Below are 26,566 nucleotides of genomic sequence, written 5' to 3' on the forward strand. Positions count from 1 at the left end.
TATTCACAGAAGCTCACTGCCAAGTTGTGTTCTAGATTATTCGTAGACCCTGTATAAATAGTCACAATGCCCTTCTTTTTCTTCTTGATGTTAGTGACTCCAGTTGGAACTATTTTCAGCTTCTCATAAGCCATGGCTAATGATGATGGATGATGTCTGGTGAAGATGCCTAGCATGGGGACGTGGGAATTCATGGAAGAGTAAACAGTGTGAATGAAGACAGAGAAGCTGAATAGGGCATGCAAAATTTGAAGAAAATAGGTCATTTTGATTGGCTTAAACTGAGGACTGTGAAGAAGGGTTATGACGGAAAAGTCTGGAAAGCACTGTTTTAATTCCTGTTTGACTGAGGACTCTAGAAGAGCCTGGCTCTATCAAGGTTTTGGAATTCTTGTAATCCCGAAGAGCAGAAAGTTTTCATGGGACACCTTTTCAGTGTCAGCTAGACATAGATAGGGTCTATTATTGCCATGCTAGTGGGTTTGTGTCCTTGGCCATCACTTCCTGCTTTGTTGGGTCTCTCTACTATTGAAATGCTGATGCCTCCACGACTATTAGTATAATTTTCTCTTATTTTCACTCATTTTCTTTAAGTGTACTATCGTCTTTTTGTGCGATTGCAATTTCATTACATTTCCCCCTTCCTTTTTCTCCATCCAAACCTTTCCATATACTTCTCTCCACTCTCCTTTAAATTCATTATCTCTTTTCTCACTAATAGTTCTCACTAATATATGCATATATATGTATATATTTCTAAATATAACCAGTTGAGTCAATATAATACATAATGTTACTTGTATGTATGTTCTTGATATAATTATTAGATCAAACTATTTCTTTTATACTGACAAGTATCAGTAACCTATCCAGCATCTCCTAGATCTGCTTGATATATCTCAAACCTAATGAGTCTGAAATCAAACTCAGGCCTGCACAGACTTCTGTATACATTGTCTCCCAGTTAGACATGACATGGACACTATCCAATTTAGGTGCCTTAGCATCTTCTTGAATTCCATAAAAAGCTTGCATATAAGTCACTTAATTATCTTTTTTCTTTGTTTTGTTTTTGTTTACTTTCTTTTAAAAATTTTAGTTCATTGGGGATTTCATACAATGAGCTCTGATCGCATTTACCTCCTTCCCCCAACTTAATTCTACCAATCATTTTGAAAATTAAAAAAAAGTATTTATATTCATTACAATTGTGATATAATCATTTGAAAGATCAAGTAAAATCTTATGGAATTTCTTCACAAAAAGGTAATGGCTATAGGCATGTTTCTATGCATGCATGCATACATATGTATTGTATTACTGTATTGCTTGTCTTTACCATCTGCATTCAATGTTGAATGTTCAGTAGGAGTAAAGTGGAAGTATAAGTAGTCTTATACTTGCTGAAAATTTTTATGGTTTCTTTTTCAGTGGCACTTCTATTTCCACCAGCACTAAATGATTTTACTGTGTGAGTGTCGTCTTTCAACACTGAGGAATTGATGGCAAATGCTTGAGAGATGTAAACTAAATATAGAAGGGGTTTTGTTTGGGGGGGGCACCAGCTCACAAATAACGACATGGAGACTTATTATTAATGATGAAACCTCAGCCGACAGCTTAGACTTGTTTCTAATTCGCTCTTATATCTTAAATGAACCCATTTCTGTTAATTTACGTTTTGCCTGATGGCTTTATTACTTCATCTTCTTACTTCCCATTCTGCTTCTCTGTGTCTGCTGGTGTCTCCACCTTCTTCCTAGAGTCCTTTCTGCCCTCCAAATCCTGCCTACCTATTGACTGTTCAGATTTTTATTAAACCTATCCATGACAAATCTTCACAATGTACAAAAAGATTTCACAACAACTAAGGGCAGAGCTTTTGAGCTGAATGGTCCAAACAGAAGTAAGCAATCAAAATAGGATTCTTTTAGTATGAGTCATAACAGTTTAATAATCCAGGGCCTTCCTCTTCTACTAAAATTTGCCCAGTTCCCCTGTGATGTACGTTGGACTTTTCATCCTGAGAATCGACTTTTTATAAATTCACAGTTCCTGTCTAATTGGGCAATGGTTTTAAAACCATAGTCAACCAGAGACTATAACTATGAATTCCCCAAACCTTTGAAGAGTATTGATGCTTAGGTTCTTCTGATCTGATCCAAGAACCAGAACTGCTGGGATAAGATTTGCATTGCAGAATTTAGTTTTCCATTAAGATGTTTTGAGGGATTGCAGTCTGACCTTTGGGAACTCCATCAGGTTATGAAGAGTGAGGTTAGTGTTCTTCCAGTACACTGGTTTCACGAAAAGTAAAGCTTCAAGGTGGAATGCTTTACCTATAGCCGGACACCACTCTTTAGCTGTGTTTTGAAGCATGCCATGTCATCTGCAGGGAAATGAAGCTGGTCTGACTTCTAATGACAGCCACACTTTGATATTGCTTTCTTCTCTGTCTTTTGCAATGCTCGTGACATGTCATGCCAGAAAAATAATAATTTTCTGAACCTTTTTTACCCCTGATAAGTGCTTGCACAATGAATTTAATTAAAACCCCTTTATCTATTATGCTGAAAACAAGGAATTAACAATATCCATTAAAATGACTATTACATTCACATCAAATGGATTTCAACACCCTACTGAAATGATATGAAGGAAACCATAATCACGCGAGGCCCAATATGGTGTATAAATTTTAAGCCTTGTGAAACCCTAAATTATTTTAATCTCTAAATGTAATTATCATAAATGTCAGTCAAACTTTCCCAAGGCCTATTTTTGTTGAAAGGAACGGAACAAATGAAACTGCAGGGCTCTACGTTTTACAACTTAATTAACTCCTCCTTGCCTGGTGGAACCTCAGACTCACTGCCAAGACTGCTTTCGTGAAGAGCACATTTTAAGCTTTTACTTTTCTTGTTTTTTTTTTTTTGAAAATAGATTTTAGTATGGTGTGGGAGGTCCTTCTGTCTATGTGTTGCTTTTATTGGTTAATGAATTGAGAAACTGCCTTGGCTTCTTCTCTGACAGGGCAGAGCTTAGGTAGGCAGAGAAAACTGGACTGAATGCTGGAAGAAGGAAGGCAGAGAGATGGAGATGCTATGGAGCTACTATTGGAGATAGACATGCTGAAACTTTGCTGGTAGGCCACAACCTTGTGATAATGCACAGATTAATGGAGATGAGTTATATTAAGATATAAGAGTTAGCCAATAAGAAGCTGGAGCTAATGGGCCAAAGTGATTTAATTAATACAGTTTCTGGGTGATTATTTTGGCTCTGGGTGACCGGAACAAACAAGCAGCTCACCTCAACTTTAATATAATATATTCTGATTATGATATCTCCTGTCCCATCTCCTTCCAGAGCCTCTCTATTTCCCCACCCATCCCAATCCATCCTGTTTCCTTTCCTTTCTTATTAGAATACAGACAGGCATCTAAAAAGTAGTAATTAATTAGAATTAGGTAAAATAAAAACAAACAAGAACACAATAAAATAAGAAAAGAAAAAGGCTAAAGAAAAAGATCAAGAAACATATACAGATGTAGAGATACATACATTTGCACACAGAAATCACAGAAAATTACAAAACCTGAACCCATAATATATACACAAAGGACATGTAAAAAAGCAAAAAAGGAAAAGATCTGATAAAGCATTATGAGACAAAGGAGCGCCAAAAATACCATTGAGTTTCTTTGGTGTTGGGCACCTATTGCTGGGCATGGGGCCTGGCCTTAAGTGTGGTTTGTAAACCAAGTGAAAATCTATCACAGAGAGCTAATTTTTCATTTGCAAATGGTTACCAATTGGACTTCCAAGGTGTCCACTCCTCTTCTCTGTCCTGGGATCTCATGAAGCTCAGACCTGTGCAAACCTTGTGTTTGGTACCATCGTCTCTGTAAGCTCATAGGTGTATTTGGTCCTTCCTGTATTTATAAGGCCTTATGTTCTTGGTGTTCTCAATCACCTTTGGCTCTTAAAATCTGTTTCCTCCTTCAGAGGCTTTCCTGAGCCCCCCAAAGAGGAATTTGGCAAAGACATCCCATTTAGGGCTGATGGTTACAAAGTCTCTCACTCACTGCACATTGTCCAGCTGTTGCTCTCAGTGTTTATTCACATATACTGAAGGAGGAAGCTTCTCTGACACTGGCTAAGTAGGAACTGAAATATGCATAGAGCAGAATGTCCTTAGGAGTCACATTATTGCTATATTCTTTTAGCAGAACAGTAACATTTGTCTTTCTCCTAGGTCCCTGGTCTGTCAAATATCAGATTCTTCATTGCCCAAGCAGTGTCTGGTATGGATGCATCTCGTGGAGTGAGTGGGCCTTATCTTGCTGGATATTGGTCAGTTAATCTCACAAAGTTTGAGCCATTGTTGCACTAGTTCATCTGGCAGGCAGTTTACCATTTTAGACGGAAGGCTTTGTAGCTGGGTTGGTGTTTGCCTTTCTCCTGTGTTAGCATTCAGAATACCTTCCAGTACCGTGAACACTAGCCAGTAAAGGTGAAGGCCTTAGGTAGGCACAAGCTCCACGGCTCCATTTTCTGAAAGTGTTATCTTTACCAATAAAGCATTACTGTCAGTTTGTAGAGAGCCTCCAGTAGCCTTGTCAATATCTCAGGTAGTTTGTGGATTTCTATGGGCTGCCCAATAATATTCAGTTTTTCATAATGTGTTGAGCTGTTCTCTTGATCTTCCAAAATCACATTTCAGGTTGGCAATAAATAAGTACAGAGAGTGGTCTTCTCTCTGATTTCATAGGTTATCAAAATGAAATTATACCATGTCCTTTCTTGAGAAGAGATGACTAAGTTTTGATGAGGCATTGAATGGTACAATTATGTCAACAGAAGAAACAAATGTTTTGGACCTTTATTTTAAAGCACAATTTTCAGCAATATATTTGCCAAATAACACATTCTAAAGCACTCCTGGGTCCAAATACATGAAATTGTGTTACCTGTGTCCGTGTGCCTAAGCATCTTCTAGAGCCCAAGGTTTTCACGGGACAGTTCTTTTCCAATTCTAACCATTATATAATGCTGAATTTAAGTGAGAAACAAAGAAAGTTACACTCCCTAGTCCAATGGTGAACACATTTAAAGTTGTCTGAAAGCCGTGTGTTAACCTGCTGTATGTTTAGAAATTAAACCTAGATATCAGAAGACCAGCTTTGACTGAAGCCTCTTAACATCATTCTCTGCATCACACCAACCAGAGGCTCAGTCTTGATTCTTTCTCTCTGATTATTTCGTAGCTTTGTTTGATGCTTGTCACTTCTCTATTGTTGGCAAGTTCTGAAAGCCTCTCATATTGAACCTGATGCTGCCCCCTTATTTACTTGGAACAATTGCCATTATGTTTTCCTAATAACAGCTGTGAGAGCATCTATCCGTCTTTTTTATTTGGGTATAATTTCTGTATATGAAAGTAATTTGCTGCCAGCATCTGCTGGTGACTTCCATTGTTTGTATTGAAACAGTGTTCAACCTTCACCCTTCACTCTTGCTCGCAGTCTCTCCCTCTTTTCCACTGGCATAATTTTTGACACATATTTCAAAATACTACTTACAAATAAGTGCAACTCTGGTGACCGTAGCCTTTTTTGATAACCAAAAGAGTGTTGTAAAGATAAGGGTCCCGACTGCCCAACGATGAAGAGTGTCTTGCTTGTATCCTGCTTTCTAGGACATCTCTGTCACCTGTATTTGTGGATCTCTGAGTTGACACCATGGGGTCACAGAAGCCCAGGATCCCATCCGATGCTGTCTTTGGACTCTGGAAGAGACAGTGAGTACTTGTACAGAATCCACTGATGGGAAGGGATTCATACTAAGAGTTTGGGGAGCAGAGGCATGTTTCCACCATATGTGTGGCTGTGGATATTGAACATGATTGCCATGGCTATCCCAGTTGGAGGTCTTACTAGTGTTTTTTTTTGATGACAACCTTCTCTGGCAATAACTCTAAATGAAGTGAAACCTGCGTAGAATGAAGTGAACAAAAAGCCATAAACTCTTCAAATTTGTAAAATTTCCTCCTTATACCAGTCAAAACACAGGTTCAGAGAGGCTAAACGACGCTGCTTTGCTGTGAGAGCCAAGATTCAACTGTAAGCCTCCTCTCGTATCTCAGGAGTAAGACAGCCTCCTCTTCGGACATCACTTAAACAGGATTTGTAATGACACTGGGGTGAAAGCCACTGCTCATAGGAGCTCCTGCATTCAGTCTCAAACAGGATGATATATCTGAGGAAGGAAAGCTGAAAAACTGTAGACTAGCTGGGTGGAGGGAGCCAGACAAGACTCCCGTGGAGCAGCACGCTGAGGTGAGTTCTGAGTCAGAACTCCACAGCATCTTCAGCTAGTACCTCAGCCCCAGATCAGATTAAATGAGGAGCTTCCTGCGTGCTGGGCCACGGGCTTTATCTGCTCATGATGAATGCTCATGCATGTGTTGTGATTAGTCAGAGGATTAGCCTGTGCATAATTTATTTTGTAATGAGCTTAAAGCATCACAGAAGTAAATGCCAAATTCTATTGGCTCGGTCTTCAAAGCTGACCTGAAATGTGCCTACTGCTCACTACCTGCACTGTTCCAGGTTACGGTGAAAGCTCCCTTACATTAGGTTATCTGTTCCCCCTTTATCTTCCTTTACAGCCAAAGTAATCCCTCTAGAATCATAACTAGACATGCTTGATTAGGGCTATCGGGAAGAGCTCCATTGCCTTTGCATGCTGTTTCTTCCACGCTAAGTTCTCAGATGGCTGCAAGGCTCTGGGAGGTTAAAACCCCTAAGGCCAGAGTCCTCTGTGACAACCCTCCCTCTCTGCTTGAGTCACACTGGCTCCTTGCTCTTCTCCACACCCAAAAGATGAGTTCACTGAACAGAACCTTTCCATTTTCCTGACACATAGCTCTTGCCTCCATGGGCTCCTTTCACATCATCCAGGCCAGAAAGGGCTTCTCCACTTCCCAAACATCTTCACAGTCTCCAGCTCCTCCACTTCATAGCTCCACTTTTATATATTACCTTGATATCTATGTCTCTGACTGACTTTTTTTTCATGAACTTTTAATATGAATACTATTTGGCATCATGTTGTAGACTGTTCATTAACTTACTTAGGTTTGTTTTATTGTATGAATTCCCCAATATTATATAGGATCTAAGAGTAATACTTTTAAACTAATTAATTAATTGATTGATTGTGTATGTGTGCATGTGTTTGTGTGTATGTGGTGAAGGTCAGAGGACACTTCTCAGGAGTTAGTTTAGAAGTTAGTTCTCTCATGTTACCTTGTGGAATCTGGGGATGGAACTCAGGTTGTCAAACCCACAGGTAATGAGCAATCTAGATAGCCAAGGGGGAATTATTTATGTTTTATTCATTGTTCTGCTATCTGTTCCTATACTTGGAGACATATAGCAAACACTCAGTAAATATCTTTAATAGCTTGAGGAATGGATGCAACGTCCTGGAATTCCTGTAAGAGAAAAATCTTTTTTCTATGTGAAAGTTTGTTAGATCTCCATTATGCACTTAACAAATTTTTGCTAAACTTAAATGATAGATGCTAGAATTATAGACACAAATCAGATAGTCTGTATTTGAGGAACTAATCCTCCAGGAAAGAAGTATTGGTAAGTGTTAGAGAACGTGATAAAATAACAAAGAGCAGCCAAGAAGGTGACCAAATCAAAAGAAATGATAAAATTAAACTTGGACTAGGGCGAACTTTTTAGTTCTTTTTTTTTTTTTGAAGAAGTGAGAATTCAGTTGGTTACCGAAACGTGCTTAAAACTTATTAGAAAGAGGATGTAGACAAGGAAAATCCAAGCAGGGGTATGACTGGAGAATGAACAGAAACCACTGGACCCACTGCTGCTTCCTGGTTCCCTTGCTTGGCATTTTCCTGTGTCCTATTGTTGGAAGACATTTGTGAAACATTTTCTGTGGTCTAGACATCATACATTTTCAGACATTGACTAAAGAAGCTTGTCATTTATTATCAGTCTGGAATTACATATCTCTGCTCTCAGAGGCAGGTTGCCTCTGTCTGAGATCTCAGGGTGTAATGAGCCTTCACTGAGAGCAGAATTGATGTGGAGTCTTTTGAAACTGACGTTCTATGTGGTCTGGATTTATCTAAATATCATATCCAACAGTTTCCCATAGTGGGTACCAATCTTTCCTAGGAATGGACTTTGGACCAAAAGCTATTAGGTCCTGCCTGAAACTTGAATTTGTCATTTCAGAGTATCTAAACAGTCTATAATTTATGCTAAAGAATAATCAAATGATTCATCCAGGATGTCACTGAAGGGTTCAGTGTGTATTTTCTTTGGATGAATGCTGGCTTGTTGGGGTGGCTTTTAGGAACTTCCAACCGGAGTTGAATTTCAGCTTGCTGTACTGGCCCCACAACATCAGCAGGGACCCTTCCAAAATCACATTATGTCATAAAAGATCTCAAGCGTTTTTATTTTGCCCAGTTGGAACAACAAAAACCACAACCAAACTCAACCATGATAACAAAATGTACACTTGATTGTGCACATTGGTTTAAATCTTTGGGGACAGTGCTCTTAGCGTCCTGTCAGGAGCATATTCTCCCAGGGTTCATGGTGACCAAATACACAGATTATTCTCTAAAGTCACTACTTATTGTGCAAGTTGATGTGCTATGTAATGGTTAGATTTTAATATTTGTGAGTTAAATAGGGTTGAGCTTTGTTGATACTTTAAGGGGAGGGCCCCAGGGTACTCAAAAGGTCTCAGACATTACATTTTACTTTTTTTAATACAAGAATATTCAATAAAAGCCTCCAGTAAATAGATGGCCCAACCAAGCTCTCCTATTTGACCAAGTTTGTTTATGAAGTCATTTCCCTGATATCAATTTTAAAAATGTCACTGCAATCAATTACTACAGGTTTTTAAATTTAAAACTCTGTCAAAAGTGATACTTGATTCCTGAAAGGGCTTATGTGTTTAAAAAAACACAGACCTAAAAGGAAAATTCAATAATCACTTCAGTACACAGTTCCCTTACTTATGAAATGAGACAAAGTGGCCCATAATAGCAAAGATATGCATATCTTAGCCTCTTCTTCTGTGTGTGTTAGAAATAGCAGGGTCACTGCTTGACCTTAGCATTTTCCCATCATCTTTACCAAGACTGCTTGAACTCTATGATTTCTACCCAAAATTGCTGCTTCAGCTAGGCTCTATAAATACAAGTAAGCTGGTACGTGGACTCTCATTTTCTTCATTGCCCAAGTCTATTGATTCATTTTGGTACATCATTTTGCCTAAATAATAAATCTCAGATCCACTTTCTCTCTCTCCTTCACATCCTTTGATTCCTACGTTTATTACATTAGAGCAGATTTATAGGGTAAGGATCTTTCTAAATAGTCTAAAGTCATCTCTTCTCCTGAATACTGATGAAATGATAGGAACTCGAAAATCTCAATTTGACAGGACGTGTTTGCCACAAAAGTTTGTGCCTGGGTTTATTTCCCTCCATTATTCTACCAGAGATGCAGCCCCCGTCCTTTCTCCCACAGTCACCAACCATTTCCTTCTGGCTCTGTGCTCACTTAATTGGAATTCAGGAAATCTGGATTTTAGTTACATTTCATGAATTATCTGAATTTGGGCTTTGAATTCAACTTCTCAGGACTTCAATTAAAAATAAGATTACCCTATTTGTAAAAAATTACCACCACCATCACCATGTACAGAAACAGCAATAATAATCATTTACAAAAAGAACTAACCAAAAGAAACTTGCTAACAATGTCAATATTACCTAAGACAAAGAAAACTGAGGATTACTGAGAGGATGAAACGTCTGAATTTACCAGGATATTGATATATTGTTATATATCAGTTGTTATATAAATAATTAAGGTGCTTCAAAACTTTGAAGCTCAATTGAAAACAGTGCAAGGAAAATATACGTGAAATACTGTTAAGATTGATAATATATCTCTCAGTTATTTGTATATGTTTGTGTATACAGAGAATGTGAGAAGAAGAATCAATAAATATGCTCTCCAGAGAAAATTTCACTCAACCGTTGGCCAACATGCATTCTTTACAACCATGTGGCATATTGAACAAAGCTGACTACCATAAATTTAGTCAAAATCATTTTTAAAGACTTAATAACGTAAGTACCACATATCTGGTCACAGTAGCTTGGAGATCATTGTACTTTGAAAATAGAAAATATGATTAAAGATTAAGATACTCTGCTAATACATACACTGACCAAAGAGTAAATCATAATAGCACTTAGGAAATATCGAGAAAACTTTAGTAATGAAAACCCTGAGGTCAAAACTATTATGGAAATTAGGTGATGTTAGGAGGATGTGATTAGCCTAGATAAGAAAGCCTCAGGATCAATTTGTCAGACATATTCAGCAACCAGCTTGAAAAGTTTTAATAAGAAAATAACCCTAAGAAAGTAAAGGGAAGAAAGTAATAGTGTAGAAAACAAAAATCAATAAAGTAAGAGGTAGGTGTTTGAGAAGTGTTAACAAGTTAGACAACCTTTGACAGGATTAACTAAGACCCTAATGTTGGAAATTAGAAATAAACATTATAATTGAAAACGGTGACCAAAGTATGTACTTTAGAAGTTATTATAAATAACTCAATGCTACAATGATTTAAAACCTTGGTGAAATAAATAAATAATTAGGAAAACACAACTTCTGAAATTGACCCAAGAAGAATTACAGTGTGTCACTCATTATAAAATCATTAAGAAAGATAAATTAAAAGTGAAATAGTCTTTCCAAAAAGAAACACTAAGTTCACATATTTTATGGGCAGTTGTGTTAAATATTAAAGGATAATTTTAAATCCACACAAACTCTTCAGGAAAACACTAAGAATAATTCTCCTGCTCCTCTAATGAAATTGACATTACTTTGATGTGGGGTGCCAGGCAAACCATTAATGCAAGAGGTCATTTCATTACTCAACTAGGTAGAGAATATTAGTAAATGAAATTGAGCATTATCTAAAGGAGATGACCATGACTAGGCTGAGCTATTTCAGTTATATATATTCCATTAGTAGATTAAAGGAGGAAATAAAATATAAAAATAATAAACACAAGAAGCAATTTTTAGATCTGAAAATGCATCGAAAATGAAACTCCTAATAAATGAGAATAAGAGAGATTTTGTTTCATCTAATGTAAAATCTTTTAAAATTTTATATAAAGAATCACATTTAAAGTGAAATGTTGAAAGTTTTCCATTTCCTATTGAGATAAAGTTAAGGACTGTCTAAATGAAATATAAAGATTATGTATAAGATTCATTTTGATTAAATGTTTTTTAATTCTGCCAGATACAAAAGTCAATTTACTAAACTTTATTATTTAGTGTAATAACATAACTACTTAATAGGGTCTGTGAAGATTAAAATGCATAGTATCTACAAAGCATTTATCATTTGAAACTCAAATATAGTTGTGGATATTAAAAGGCTGGTGTATCTCTATATATTAGCAATAGGAAAGCAAGTTTATTTTAAAATACTCTTTTATCTTTAGTTCCTGTAGGAACAGAGCCTTAGAGTAAGGTGTAGGTATAGATTTACTGACTCGTAGAACAATGAGCCCTAAGTACATTCATACTTGAATAGAAAAGATATTGAATGATTGTCCTCATATCAGAGACTATTGATTAAAAACCAAGACATGACCCATGACCTTACACTTTAAATAAGGTTATCTATAGAAGGAATAAAGGTAAGTGGGGCTGGCAGCATGCCTCAGCGGGTGAAGGTGTTTACTGTCATGTGTCAGTAAGCCTGATGGCATGAGTTCCATCCCTATAATCCACATGCTGGAAGGAATGACTCCTGAAGTTATCTTCTGACTTCCACATGCATGAAAATCCATATACATACCCACATGCACACCAAGGCCCTCACATACACACAAACAAACAAACAACAAACAAAGAAGTGTAGTAAAGCCAAAACTCAAGAAAACTTGAAGATGCATTAAAGAATATCATATTACTAAATCATGGCAGGAAAGAAATCCCATAAAAAGACATATGAAGGATCACGAATTATAGGCTCAAAGATCTTTAATTATGGCCAGAATTCACATATGAGTGAGTACATACTATATTCCTCTTTTTGGGTCTGGGTTACCTCGCTCAGTAAAGCATTTTCTATTTCCATCCATTTGTATGCAAAATTCAAGATGTCATTGTTTTTTTACCGCTGAATAAAACTCTAATGTGTATATGTTCCACACCTTCTTTAACCATTCTTCTATTGAGGGGCACCTAGGTTGTTTCCAAGTTCTGGCTATTACAAATAGTGCTGCTATGAACATAGTTGAGCAAATGCTTTTGTAGTATGTTAGGGCATCTCTTGGGTATATTCCCAAGAGTGGAATTGCTGGGTCCTGAGGTAGGTTTCCTCCCAGTTTCCTGAAGGGAACCATTTTAGGGTTTGCAAGAGACTTGATTCTAGAGGGGTTCCAAGGTCCAAGGAGATGTCCCCAGATTGTTCCTTGGGCAGCAGAGGAGAGGGTGCCTGAACTGGCCTTGTCCCATAGCCATAGTGATAAATATCTTGCATATCACCATAGAACCTTCATCTGGCGATGGGTGGAGACAGAGACAGAGACCCACATTGTAGCACTGGACTTAGCTCCCTAGGTCCAAATGAGTAGCAGAAGGAGGGAGAACATGAGCAAGAAAGTCAGGATCACAAGGGGTGCGTCCACCCACTGAGACGGTGGGACTGATCTAATGGGAGCTCACCAAGGCCAGCTGGACTGGGAGTGATGGAGCATGTGATCAAAATGAACACTCTGAACGTGGCTGGCAATGAAGGCTGACTGAGAAGCCAAGGACAATGGCGCTGGGTTTTTATTCTACTGCATGGACTGACTTTATGGGAGCCTGGTTTGTTTGGATGCTCACCTTTATAGACCTTTATGGAGGGGAGAGGACCTTGGACTTCCCATGGGGCAGGGAACCCTGACTGTTCTTAGGACTAGAGAGGGAGGGGGAGGTGGGGAGGGGGAGGTGGGGAGGGGGAGGGGAAAGGGAGGAGGGGAAGAGGTGGAAATTTTTAATAAATAAATAAATTAATTAAAAAATACATATAAAGGCAGACCATAAAGACAAAGATGGAGAAATCATTCTGATAAATTATGGGTCAATGAGACTAAATTAATATTTAAAGAAGTTAAATTAGCATTCAAATTCCAAATGTATACAAATAGTAAGGAGAGTACAGATCATTATTAAAAACAGCCAAACAAGCAAAACAAAAGGACTGGTGTCTGGTTATTAACAAGATAAAACAATAACATACACAACAGAAAAAGAACTTTTATAGGCAAGAAGATGAAAAACAAATGCCTCTTTAACATATGAACTTTTTTTTGTAACTACCACTTCATTTGTGTGAGCTACAAATCATGATTAGATATATCTCATGTGAACTGTATTGGCAGCCTCAAAGTCTGAAGAAGGAAGCAAGTAATAGCAATAACTTGAAGGTATTGGCCCTTACCCATTGCTGATGGGAGGATAAATGGGGCCAGTCATTTTTGGTCAGTTTGATGTGACCTAGGGAAGTTGAACTTACTTGAAGAAACTCCTGTGCACTGGTTAGCCTGTGTAAGCATCTTATACAGTTAGCAGCCCCTCAGTGTGCATCAGGGAGTAGATGTAGTTCCATGTAAGGAAAGAACTACACACTGGTGAAAACCAACAAATCATCCTCCTATGCAACAGCATGGATGAATCAGAAAGCCTCACACTCAGGGGCTGAAATGATGCCTCAGTCAGTAAATTGGCAAGCATAAGCCTGGAGTTTGGGGTCACAGCATCCACATGCAAGCTGACTGTGGCGGCAGACATCTGTAACATCAGCACTGGTCAGCCACCTTAACCAATTAGTGAGCTTCACGTTCAATGAAAGAGCTTCCAAAAAGAGAAGATAGAGAGTAACAGAAGAGAATAGCAGACAAGGACCTCTAGCTTCCAAGAGCACAGCTGTGCACCTGTTGTACCTAAATGCCCATCTTCACACACCCATACCAACATGCATGTCAACAATGGTATAAATTATTGATCAATATAAGTTCTATCATTATCTAATTATGCAATATATTATTTAGGGACCTGTATATAGATGGTAAAGCTATCAATTTGAATTTAAGATATTTGTATCCCCAAGCACTTCTAAAATACTAATATTTTATTTCTTTAGTGCTTAGCTTAAGGGTCACTGCCAATTTTGTTTAAACTATTGAAATATGTTTAGTATACTATTTAATTAAGTTTTTTTTAATTGATTCTCTCTCGTGCAGAGTAATGAATGGAGTTCATGGTGGTGGTGGTAGTGGTGTGTGTGTGTGTGTGTGTGTATGATTGTATTTGTTCTCATCAATATAATAATATGACTTTCTTATTGGAAATTTATACATATAATCTATCCTAATTTTGGTTATGCCTATCTTATTCCTTTATAGTATATTCAATATTTAGAACTTGCATTTTACTAGGACTATGTTTCATAGAAAACCAAGTTTCTCTAACAAACAGCAACCTTTTAAGTGCTCAAAGACAGTCCTCTTGACTCTCTTTGGATTTCTTCTTTTTCAAGAACCAAGCACCCTTAAATCATGATTTCCAGACACCTCACCATCTTGGCTGCCTTTTCCTTGATGATCATCCAGGACTGAGGACAACATTCCAGTTTATTCTGGCCAGTGAAAAATCTGATGGAACTATTAGCTTTCCTGTTCAGGATGCAACATTTATTGATATAGCCTAGACCTGGCCTACATTTCTGCTGTCATGTTTGCCACATTAATTTGTACTAGGCTACACATCATTTCAAACCCTTAGGCTCTCTCTCTCTCTCTCTCTGTACATGCACGTGTGTGTGCATGTGTGTATGTGTGTGTGTGTTTGTGTGCGTACATGTACATGCATGTGTGTGTACATGTGAGTACGTGTGTGTGTTATATACTCGCCCCCATTTTTTACTTGCATTGATGATTATGTAAACTGTTTACACTTTTGTTTTTAGATATACTTATATAATTTTTTCTATTCTTTTTTTGTTTGATTTTTTCTTTTTTGACTTTTTGATTTTTTTCTTTTTTTATTTTATTAAATTATAAAAGTTTCCATTTCCGCCCCTCCTCCCAACACTCTCCCACTCCCCCCACTCCCTCTCCTCCTCCCTCTTTATTCCAAAGAGCAGTCAGGTTTTCCTGCCCTGTGGGAAGTTCAAGTTCCTCCCCCCTCCCTCCAGGTCCAGGGAAGGTGAGAATCCAAACAGACTGGATCGCCAAAATCCAGTATATGCAGAGGAAGCAAATCCCAGTGTCATTGTCAATGGCTTTTCAGAAAGGCTCCAGGCCAGCCACATTCAGAGAATCCATCCACATTCAGAGAATCTGGTTGGATTGCGTCCTTGTTCAGTCCCAGTCCAACTGGCCTTGGTGAACTCTCATTATATCCGTCCCCTTGTATCAGTGGGTGATCGCGTCCCTCGCGGTCCTGATTTCTTTTTTCATTTTCTTCATCTTTCTGCTCCTCATTTGGACCGTGGAGGGCTCAGTCTGGTGCTCCAATATGGGTCTCCGTCTGTATCGCCATACAACGTCGGATGAAGGTTTCCTCTGCTCTTGCCTTCTTTGCTCACGTTTTCTTTCCTTCTGCCTCTCGTTTGGACCTAGGGAGCTAGGTCCAGTGTTCCAACGTGGGTCTCCGCCTCCATGTCCATTCATCACCAGATGAGGGTTCTATGGTGATATGCAAAATATTCATCAGTATGGTTGTGGGCCAAGGCCGGTTCAGGCACCCTCTCCTCTGTCCAGAGAACAATCTGGGGATCTCTCCTTGGACCTGGGATCCCCTTTATAATCAAGTCTCTTGTAAACCCTAAAATGACTCCCTTAGTTGAGGTATATACTTCCCTGATCCCATATCCATCCTTCCTCCCTCCCCCCCATCCCAGTCCCCCAATCTTTCCCCATTCCTCCCCTACTCCCTTCTCTCTAACCCTCTCCCCTTCCAACAGCCCCCCCATGCCCCCGAGGTTACCTGGCACTCTTGTCTATTTCCAGTCTCCAGAAGGATAGCTACATGATTTTCATCAGGTTCACCTTCTTATTTAGCTTCTCTAGGATCACGAATAATAGGCTCAAAGACCTTTAATTATGGTTAGAATCCACTTATGAGTGAATACATACTGTGTTCCTCTTTTTGGGTCTGGCTTACCTCACTCAGTAAAGCATTTTCTATGTCCATCCATTTGCATGCAAAATTCAAGATGTCATTGTTTTTTACCGCTGAGTAAAACTCTAATGTGTATATGTTCCACACCTTTTTTAACCATTCTTCTATTGAGGGGCACCTAGGTTGTTTCCAGGTTCTGGCTATTACAAATAGTGCTGCTATGAACATAGTTGAACAAATGCTTTTGTAGTATGTTAGGGCATCTCTTGGGTATATTCCCAAGAGTGGAATTGCTGGGTCCTGAGGGAGGTTGACTCCCAGTTTCCTGAGAAACCGCCACACTGATTTCCAAAGTGGCTGCACAAGTTTGCATTCCCACCAACAATGGATGAGTGTTCCCCTCATTCCACATCCTCTCCAGCATAGGCTATCATTGGTGTTTTTGAGTTTGGCTATTCTGACAGGTGTAAGATGATATCTCAAAGTTGTTTTGATTTGCATTTCCCTGATCACTAAGGAGGTTGAGCATGACCTTAAGTGCTTTTTAGCCATTCGAAGTTCATCTGTTGTGAATTCTCTGTTCAGTTCAGTACCCCATTTTTTAATTGGGTTTATTAGAGTTTTAGTGTCTAGTTTCTTGAGTTCTTTGTATATTTTGGAGATCAGACCTTTGTCTGTTGAGGGGTTTGTGAAGATCTTCTCCCAGTTAGAGGGTAGCCTTTTTGTCTTACTGACAGTGTCCTTTGCTTTACGGAAGCTTCTCAGTTTCACTAGGTCCCATTTATTTATTGTTTCTCTTATTGTCTGCACTCCTGGGGTTCTGCTTAGGAAGTGGTCTCTTGTGCCTATATCTTTGTTTGTTTTTTGAGACAGGGTTTCTCTGTGTAACAGTCCTAGATGTTCTAGATCTAGTTCTTGTAGACCAAGCTAACCTCAAACTCACAGAGATCCACCTGCCTCTGCCTCCCGAATGCTGGGATTAAAGGTGTGTGCCACCACCACCAGGCTCTTATGTTTTATGCTGTTGAAAAGCAATCTCTCCAGCCACAGATTCTTGATCAGAGACATATTGCTCAGCATGAGTTTCTTGCTCTGTACTTAAACTGGAATCTAATTAGCGAGTGGTTGGTTACCACCATAATCTTTATACCACTATTGCACCCATGGGCACATTTTGCCATAATGGTCATTATTTTAGTTCATTGCAGTCACAGCTCAGTAAGACTATTGACAAAAAAACAAAACAAGAAACTATAGAAGAATATCTAAGTTTTGGAAGAAAAACAAAAGTTTTTCAACCAGAATCTATATAACACTAGTTTTAAAGGCGTCAACGTTAAATTTATGAACTCCTAATTATCTAAAGATCCCTTGAGTGAGTCAATTTTTGCAGTCCATTGGACACTATACAAGAAGATGTCCCCCTGAAGAAGTGGTAGGTACTATGGCATGTCAGGGCAGCATAAATCAAAGGGACAAAGCGGTATCAACATTAAAAAAGACCAGTAAGCATTGCATATCACATAGTGTGGGTTCATAATTGTGTATTCACAATATTACAGGACATGTAAAGTTGAACATATGGGTGCCTTACTAAATGTTAAAGTTTAAGTACATTTCAATGTGAAATGCATGCATGCATATGAAAAAATGTTCATAGCAGTGCTAATCACAATTGTCCTTCCTTAGAAACAATCCAAATACAGAGTTTGTTCTGTATTTGTCTGCTATAATATTACACAATGATAGGAACAAAAACTACTGTCCTGCATATAATGTGGTTATTACTCATACACATAACGCAGGATTTACTGGATATAGAAGAGAACAGATTATATTGTTTTATGTAAACACTTTTAAAATTTTGCTTCTGTGATTTTGTTTTAACTATACATAGTCACCATAGTTAAAATTTTGCTTATTTAAATGAGTTGAATAGAGATTGTGTTTTTTTTCTTCTTCTTTATGCCCAGAATGTTTTTAAAGAAAGGATGAGCATATTTTTTTCTTTTAAAATAATGCTATTATTTCTGGATTCTAGGATGAGGCTAACTCATTTTTAGTTTTTAATGCCTCTATCTTTCTCCTTTTATAAAATACCAGTGCCCTGCATTCTTCTATATTAGACAAAGTATAGTTTTACAAATTTCAAACATTACTTTCAATTTTTGAACAAAAATTATATGAGAGAATTTCACAGACATGACACATTATGGATATTAATAGAAAGAAAGTGTACTTTAGACTTGGAGTACTTCCAGGAAACTAAAAAGGGGGCGTGGGTGGAGTAGGGAGAAAGATTTAAGGGAGAGCGTTAGTGGAGCATAGGTGGTGTGAAGTGTGAAAGGTGGGAAACAGGTAAATTGGAAAGGGGATGGCAGTGCAGAGCAGAGAACAGGGCACAGGGTGAGATACTACTAAGGATGTTTGGAAAAGTTATAGAGAAACCCACTATTTTATAACACACACACACACACACACACACACACACACACACACACATACCCCTACCTCATGTAAATGAAGTTACCCTGCAAAGGGGATGATTCTGGTAGGGAATATTTTTTTGCCTCCAAGAACTCCAGATATTCTTCTACAGCTTCTTGTTTTCATATTTTGTGCTTAGGTTGATAATATGTGTGTACTTTTTGGTGTACTATAAAATATTTTCTTTTAGAATATTTCTACCTAGATGACCCAGAACCATTTATTGGAACAATTCCTTCCACACTGCTTTGAGTTATATATTCTGCTTGAGTTAATCCATCCATCCATCCATCCATCCATCTGGGATGGTTAAATTGTTGTGCTCAAAAAGATCTATTTAGGGAGAACAGGCATCTCAATTATATTATTATTATGCACTAATGCATTAATGCATTTTTACTGCTTGTCTTAGTGAGAGAGTTAGAAAATTATATGTGGGATAAATTCAGCCATTTACCCACTTTGGAAAATTAAGTATTATTGGAATGCAGCCATACTTTTTTTCTGTATGGGCAATGAAATATGCAGAGATCAGCCAGTCAGCCTGCAAAGGCTAAGACACTTATCATCTGGCTATTACAGAAAATGCTTGCTGGACCCTGGTTTATTATGTTATGGTTTTTATATTGATTTCTAGAAATATATTTACATATAATTTGTCTATGGATGCTTATGTAAAAATAGTGACTTTGCATAACAATAATAAAGCCAACCTATGGATTTCTTTTAATATTTTCAGTGTTTATTTCTTCAACTTTACTTATTACATGCTTTTTAAAAATTAAATTAGTATTAGTAAAATCCTTTTTGTTACTGATAGTAAACCTTCCTTTTGACATTATCTAGGATATCTGATCTATCTATCTATCTATCTATCTACCTGTTTGTTTTGTTTTTAGAGACATGGTTTGTCTGTGTAGCATTGGAGCCTGTCCTGGAACTAGCTCTTGTAGTTCAGGCTGTCCTCAAACTCACAGAGATAAGCCTGCTTCTGCCTCCTGAGTGTTAGGATTAAAGGCATGCTCTACCACCACCTGGCTATCTGCTATCTTTTTGATAATTCATCAAAGTTTTTGTTCTTAATTTGTTATAAGCTTTTATTGTGAGTAGATTTTGAATTTATAACATTTTCTCTGCACATATTGAATCATGTAATTTCCTTAGTCAAGTAATACAGGGTGTTAAGTTTTGAATATTAAACTTCACCAATATTGATGTATTAATCTTTAATACCAATCTTTATTTGTAAATAGTTAACTTAGATGTTGCTTCCATTTGTGACCAAAAGAGACACTGAAATATAATTTTTCATTTTCATTGGGTTGGTTATCAAACATATGAAAATCCCCAAAACTCTTATTGTTCACTGATCGATATGCTTGCTAGGAGTTCTATTTTCACCTCCTGTCTTGCTTTAGCAGTACTGAGATGATAGACAAACACTACCACTTCTGGCTTTTAAGTGAGTTCTGGGGATTTGAACTCAGGTCTTAAAACTTTAGTGGCAAGTGCTTTGTCCACTAAGCAATCTCCCCAATTCATATCTCACAGTATGTCAACCAGTCATTTGTGAGCTAAGCTCATAGTCAATTATAAATCAGGGAGTTCCCATGTTCCTTTGCCATTGAAACACTTGATTTTCACTTGCTAGTACATTATAAAAGACATTACAGAAAACACAGCTGAACAACAGGACCCAACAGACACAGTGGGCCAATTATCTGGAAAGGGTATACAGCCTTCATGCCCCCTCTCTACTGCTGTCCTACGTGTTTTCATTTATCTGCAAGCTCACCCAAACACAATTCTTTTAGCTTTTGATGAAGCCTCATTGTATAAATATAATTGATTGTATGATTGATTATTGGTGATCACATCAACATTTAGTCCTTCTGTTCTTTCCAAAGTGTGGGAAATGGGAAGTTCTAAATCTTCATAATGAAGTGGTTGGTACCTATAACTACTAACCTCCATCTTTTTAGCTATATACTTTAGCCAATACTCATCTTGTTAAAATAAAACATGTATTCATTAATCAAGAAACTCCAAAGTATTAGAAACTCTAGGTCATGAATCAGAATGCAAAGGCCAAATGTTTGATCAAACGATTCTCCTATCAATCTTATATATAAAACATGAGAAGCATTCTCCACAAGTGGGTGGAAATTGAGTATAGAACAAAGATTCACTTAGCATTTTAAAGCTTTTGAAATCACTAGGGTTTTTAGAAATGCAAATAATTTTAATGCCAAGGTCTAAGAGTAGAGCCCATTATGTATATTTCTTATTACTTCATAGATTCAAGTTTTTTCTTAAGCTATAACTTGGCTATTGTATCTTTTGCTTTGGGGAACTTTGATTTGATTCACTTTTATAATTTCCAGGGTGTTTTCTTTTGAAAAAAGATTTTGAATATTGAAGTCTTTTTTCTTGTACCTATTCAGCATTGTTCTCAACAAACTCATTTTCTTGGTACTTGATTCAAATTTATTTTTGATAATTTCATTAGGAAGATATTTGAACACTTGGCTCCCATCAACTGTTCTCTCTCTGTCTTGTTGCTGTTTTGTTTCCTTTTTTGTATCAACTTATTTTTGACAGAATACAAGATGCTGTATATAAGCAAGCAATAACTATGGAAATAATTTGTCAACTAAAATAATGGTATTTTTCATCAGCAAAGCTTACATTTGCTTCTGGAAAATAACTAGGGACACAATCTGTGATAAAACCTTAATCTAATTTCAGGGTTTGAAACTGTTGGAATCTTATCTTTCTTTTCCCTTTGAGAGTTGCTATATTTCTGATTTATCTTTGTTATTAAGGTATAGTTTTTATATTCCCAATATGAAGCACTGAAGGGTTATATTTCATATTTAATCCCTTAAACCTAAAAGTTTCTATAAAGCACAACTTAGGCTCTCAGCTGTAGTAGAATATTGTTTCAGCCTGGCAAAGGTGTGTTACATTTCTTTACGATGTGGAATACTACTTTAATTGTGTAAATATGTGCTACATTTGTTTATGTTTTACTTGTTTAATAATATAAGGATGTGTGATCAATTATGTAAAGATGTGTTGCATTTGCTTCACCTTGGGTGCCTAAGGCACCTGATTGGTCTAATAAATAGCTGAATGGTCAATAGCTAGGGAGAAAGGATAGGCAGGGCTGGCAGGGAGAGAGAATAAATAGGAAAAAATTAGGCTTAAGAGAGGGAAGAACAAAAGATTAGAAGGAGGAAGAAAGGAGGGACTTATGACATGACCAGAGCTAGAAGCTAGGCAGACACAAGCCAGCTAGACATAGAGAAGCAGTGAAAGTAAGATCTACAGAAGTAGAAAAACTTACAGAAGCATTAAACCCTGAGGCAAAAGGTAGATAAGGAGAAACAGGTTAATTTAAATTAAAAGAGCTAGCCAGAAATGTGCTCAAGCTAGGCCAAGCATGAACATTCAGAACTAGTAATGATGATTTGGTAGCTGGTTGGCCCCACAAAAGAGAAAAAGCCAACTCTACTCAGCCTCTCAGCTGACTGTCCAGATCTATCAACACTTTTCCAGCTAAAATGCCTCTGCATGCTGAACTTGTCACTTTTTCTCCCAAATATTTACCTTATATGTCTAATCATCACCACAGACTTTAGAGCGTCAAGTAAATTATATATATTTTTAACTTTTGTAATTTTTTCCAATGGGAAGATTTGATTCATTTCTTATGTTATGAATGTCACCATCCATTTTCAAGCACTGTTGTATTAGATAAGTTTGGATACATGAACTCAAGTTGATGACTTAAATGATGGATTTCTACTTCTCTTTTATTTAAGAAGTACATAAACAACCCATCCTGTCCATGTTGAATATGCCTATGACTATTGGAGATGTAGGAAATTTTCATATTTCCGCTCTACCAGGCTTACTGTGTGATTTCCATCTTCAGAGATGTAACAGGAGTCTGAGATATAAGTCAGAACTCCAAGCACTGTGTATTCTGCAGAAGTACAAATAGAATAATAAGATGGCATACTTGCTATCTGACCCTCAAAGAAATATTGTCACAAGCTCCCCTCATTATATTATAACTTTTATTTTATTTACCATAATGTCATTTGTATATATTGGTAAAAAGAGTTAGAAAATATTTGGTATGAATTTCAAATAGAATTAAAATTGTGTTATTAAGTAAGGTGAGCAAAGCCAGGTGTGGTAGTGCACACCTTTAATCCCAGCACTTGCAAAGCAGAGGCAGGTGGATTTCTATGAGTTCAAGGTCTACAGAGTGAATTCCAGGGCAGCCAGAACTATACAAAGAAATCCAGTCTCAAAAAAAAAAACCCAACCAACCAACCAACCAACAAACAAAAAGAGATGAACAAATAGCTCAATCCCTGGTAAAACAAAGTATATTATCATGCAATGTACTATAATTTACCTATTGATAACATTTATATTTGCCCACCATTTTTATTATTATATAAGTACCCCAAATGGTCTTGATTTTGTATAAGATTTAATAATATATTTATCCAATGGTTTACATAAAAGTATATTTATGTTATACTTTAGGCATAGCTTTATTACTATAAGTAAGGCTCAAGAATTTTTTTTTTGATTTTTTGAGATAGGGTATCTCTGTAGCTTTGGAGCCTGTCCTGGAACTCGCACTTGTAGACTAGGCTAGCCTTGAACTCACAGAGATCTGCCTGCCTCTGCTTTCTGAGTGCTGGGATTATAGTCAAATACCACCACCACCCAGCTTAGATTCAAGAAATTTTTAACCTTGAAGTATTTCTGTATATAATATAGTTTATTAAGTTATCTCTTGTTAGACACATATTTTATAGCTACTATATTGTCGTTATAAATAAAACTACTATCAACTTTATGTCCTCCTCTTTATTTTAAAATCTTTATCTTTTATGGGAGCATTAAAATTAGATTAATTTATATTTGTCATAAATACTAACAGTTTTGTCTTGAATGATTTAACACACCACAATATTTATAGTGCATTCTCATTAACAGTATTGTGCCCTTTCAACACACCTTTATCAGCACAAATTTATACTTTTAAAACAAAAACCTTTACATTTTTATGAGTAAAAATATGACATAGTTTACTTACTTTTGATTTACTTAATTTCTATTATTTTGAATTACTATTCATCTATTTGTCATCATACTTTCTTTGGTTAGTTATACACTAATCACATTTGGTTATTTTTCTACTGAATATCATATTCTAAAATAATTAATATAACTTTTGATATAGAAATTATATTCACTCTTATCAGTTGCATTTCTCATCACTGTGATGAAAATAAGACAGAAACAGTTTAAGGAAGGAAGGCTTTATTTTGGGTTACAGTTTGCGGTAGTTCTGAGATGCTGGGGGAGACATGGTAGCAGGAGCAGGAGCCTGCCAGTCACATTGACTCCATTGTCAGGAAGAAGAGTGTGTAAAGGAGACTGAGCTTATGGTCCCTGGCCACCCAGACTCGAATAATCACACAGAAACTGAACTAATTATAGCAATGGTCTATGGGTCAGGCATATTCCTAGCTAGCTCTTACATCTTAAATTAACACATTTCTATTAATCTGTGTATTGCCACAAGGCTGTGGCTTACTGGTAAGGTTCCGGCAGTTTTCTCCTTCAGCAGCTATATGGCATCTGTCTGATACCTCCTTTGTTCCTCTTCTGTCTCTGCTTGGATTTCCTACCTTGCTATATTCTGCCCTGACATAGACCCAAGATGTTTCTTTATTAACCAATGGTAAGAAAACATATTCACAGCATACATAGGGGAATCCCACATCAAGAATGATAAATGTTGATGCTTGGATAATTTTCTTCATTTTTATGCAGTACAGGAGCAATCAATTTAACCAAGACAACAATACAACTCATTTCCACAAGCATGTTTTTTGTTTGTTTGTTTTCCTTTTTTGGTGATTCTAGATCCCCTCAATTTGATAATCAGTGTTCACATTGAACTTTTCATCTACAGTAAATATGATTGACATTCCCTTACCTTACTTTAGACTTATTGATGTGGCTGATGATAGCACTTGTAGTTATGCTTAGTCATAATATACTTGCATCTTTGAATTTTTCCATTTCGTTTCTTCTATCCTATAGTATAAGTATTCTCTCTATAAAAGCGATGAGTTAAATATTCACCTATTTTTGTCTTTTAGTTGTTTCCATGATTTTTTATTTTTCTCTTTACATATGAATTAAATTCACTTATTAATATCATGATATAGTTTTCTCTCAGGAAAAATCCTTGGGGTATATTTATATCACTGGTTTAAAGTTCTTGGGCCCACTGATACATCATTCCTGTCTTTAAAAGAATGTATACAGAGTAATTTCTGTACTTATGCCTTCTGCTCTCCAGTGAACACAAAAGGAATAAAGGCTCAAAAGATAAGGTATATATAAAAATGGGCTGTTTTAATCACATATGTTAAAATAATGTGCTTCTATAAATTTATTTGTACATGTTTCTCTAGGTAGTCAGCATCACTCTCATTTCCTTTCCTTATTCTTTTAAAATTATTTTTTATTAATTCTTTGAAAATTCTATGCATTGTATTTTCCTGTTTTCATCCCACCTCCTCTCAGATCTGACCATACTTCACAACTTCCCAAATAACAGCAACTCATCATCTCTAATATTTGCTGCCCATTTACTTGCGGGTACTGTAGAGTCACTCACAGGAGCATGGCCAACCTACTAAGGATACCCTTCAAGTAAAGCCATGAACTGTCCATAGATCCTCCATTAGGAGGAGGGGCTCATGAACTTTCTTCAACTCCACGACAGAGTGTTGACTGGTTTTACCTTTTTCAGGTCTTGGGCTGGCAGCTCTAACTTCATGAGTTCATGAGCGTAGCAGTCCTGTTGTGACCAAAGCACACTGTGCTGATAATCATATGTATAAATCTTCATGCCTTTTTACTTCACATTCCATACACTAATTCCATTACTAAACATTCTTTCGTAGGAGCTACGTGGTTAAATTTATTGATAGTCACCTTACACAAGTTGTTGGGAGATGTATGTGGAGAAGTAGGGCAGGGTCAGAAGACTCAACCCAGGTCACAGTCTTTATTGACCTCCCTAAGACTTATTTACAATTATGTTAATTAAATCAAACTTTAGGCAGATGAGAATCTACTAGTTCCATTAAGTTTTAAGCCCTTCAGTTGCATCAAACTCAGAGTCATATTTTTTGCAACAGTTATACTAGCAATATGTTTTAAGCGTAACTGATTAAAACACCCCATCTTTATGCCTTCTCTTTTGTCTCTCTATATTTTCTGTGGTCATTTGTTTGGAGGTTGGAAGACATTTTGAAGATGTATTTAACTTGATATAAATGAATATATTTATGTAAGGTATAGTGACAATGTTTTGTTAATGTTTGTCATTCTGGTATGAGGAAGCTTCTAGAAACACTATCATCCATGACAGAATGCAGATCCAAAGCACTAAGAGACATGTTAGTAGAAGAAAAAATGTGGAAAATGCATAAAATTAGAAGCTTATATGCTTGAAAATTGAGACGGCACTAATAAGCAAGAATTTTGACATCCATAGTAAAATTTTATGTTGCCTTTAATGGGTGGTAAAGCTGAAAGAAAATCTTTTAAGCAATCAATAGCAATACAGAGCTTCATTCTTATTTGCAGATTTGCACAAACAGCTATTATCTGTTTTATTCTCTCAGGAGAAAAATATAGGGCAATATTATTATGTTATGAAGCAACAATTAAAGAATTTATTGCCATAAAATATG

The 26,566-nt window shown here is 36.9% G+C and overlaps 1 protein-coding gene across 1 annotated transcript in view; it reads left to right on the top strand.

Moving 5' to 3' along the window:
- The window catches only part of Dio2 (iodothyronine deiodinase 2), a 199,668-nt gene that overhangs the window by 139,672 nt on the left and 33,430 nt on the right, over positions 1-26,566 (top strand). Inside the window, 2 exon segments of the mRNA XM_048449347.3 lie at positions 4,259-4,327; positions 5,702-5,803. Of these exon segments, the coding sequence (XP_048305304.3) occupies positions 4,259-4,327; positions 5,702-5,803 (171 nt within the window).

The sequence above is a fragment of the Myodes glareolus genome, chromosome 11 (genome assembly GCF_982192425.1).
Source record: "Myodes glareolus chromosome 11, mMyoGla1.1, whole genome shotgun sequence".
Classification (NCBI taxonomy): domain Eukaryota; kingdom Metazoa; phylum Chordata; class Mammalia; order Rodentia; family Cricetidae; genus Myodes; species Myodes glareolus.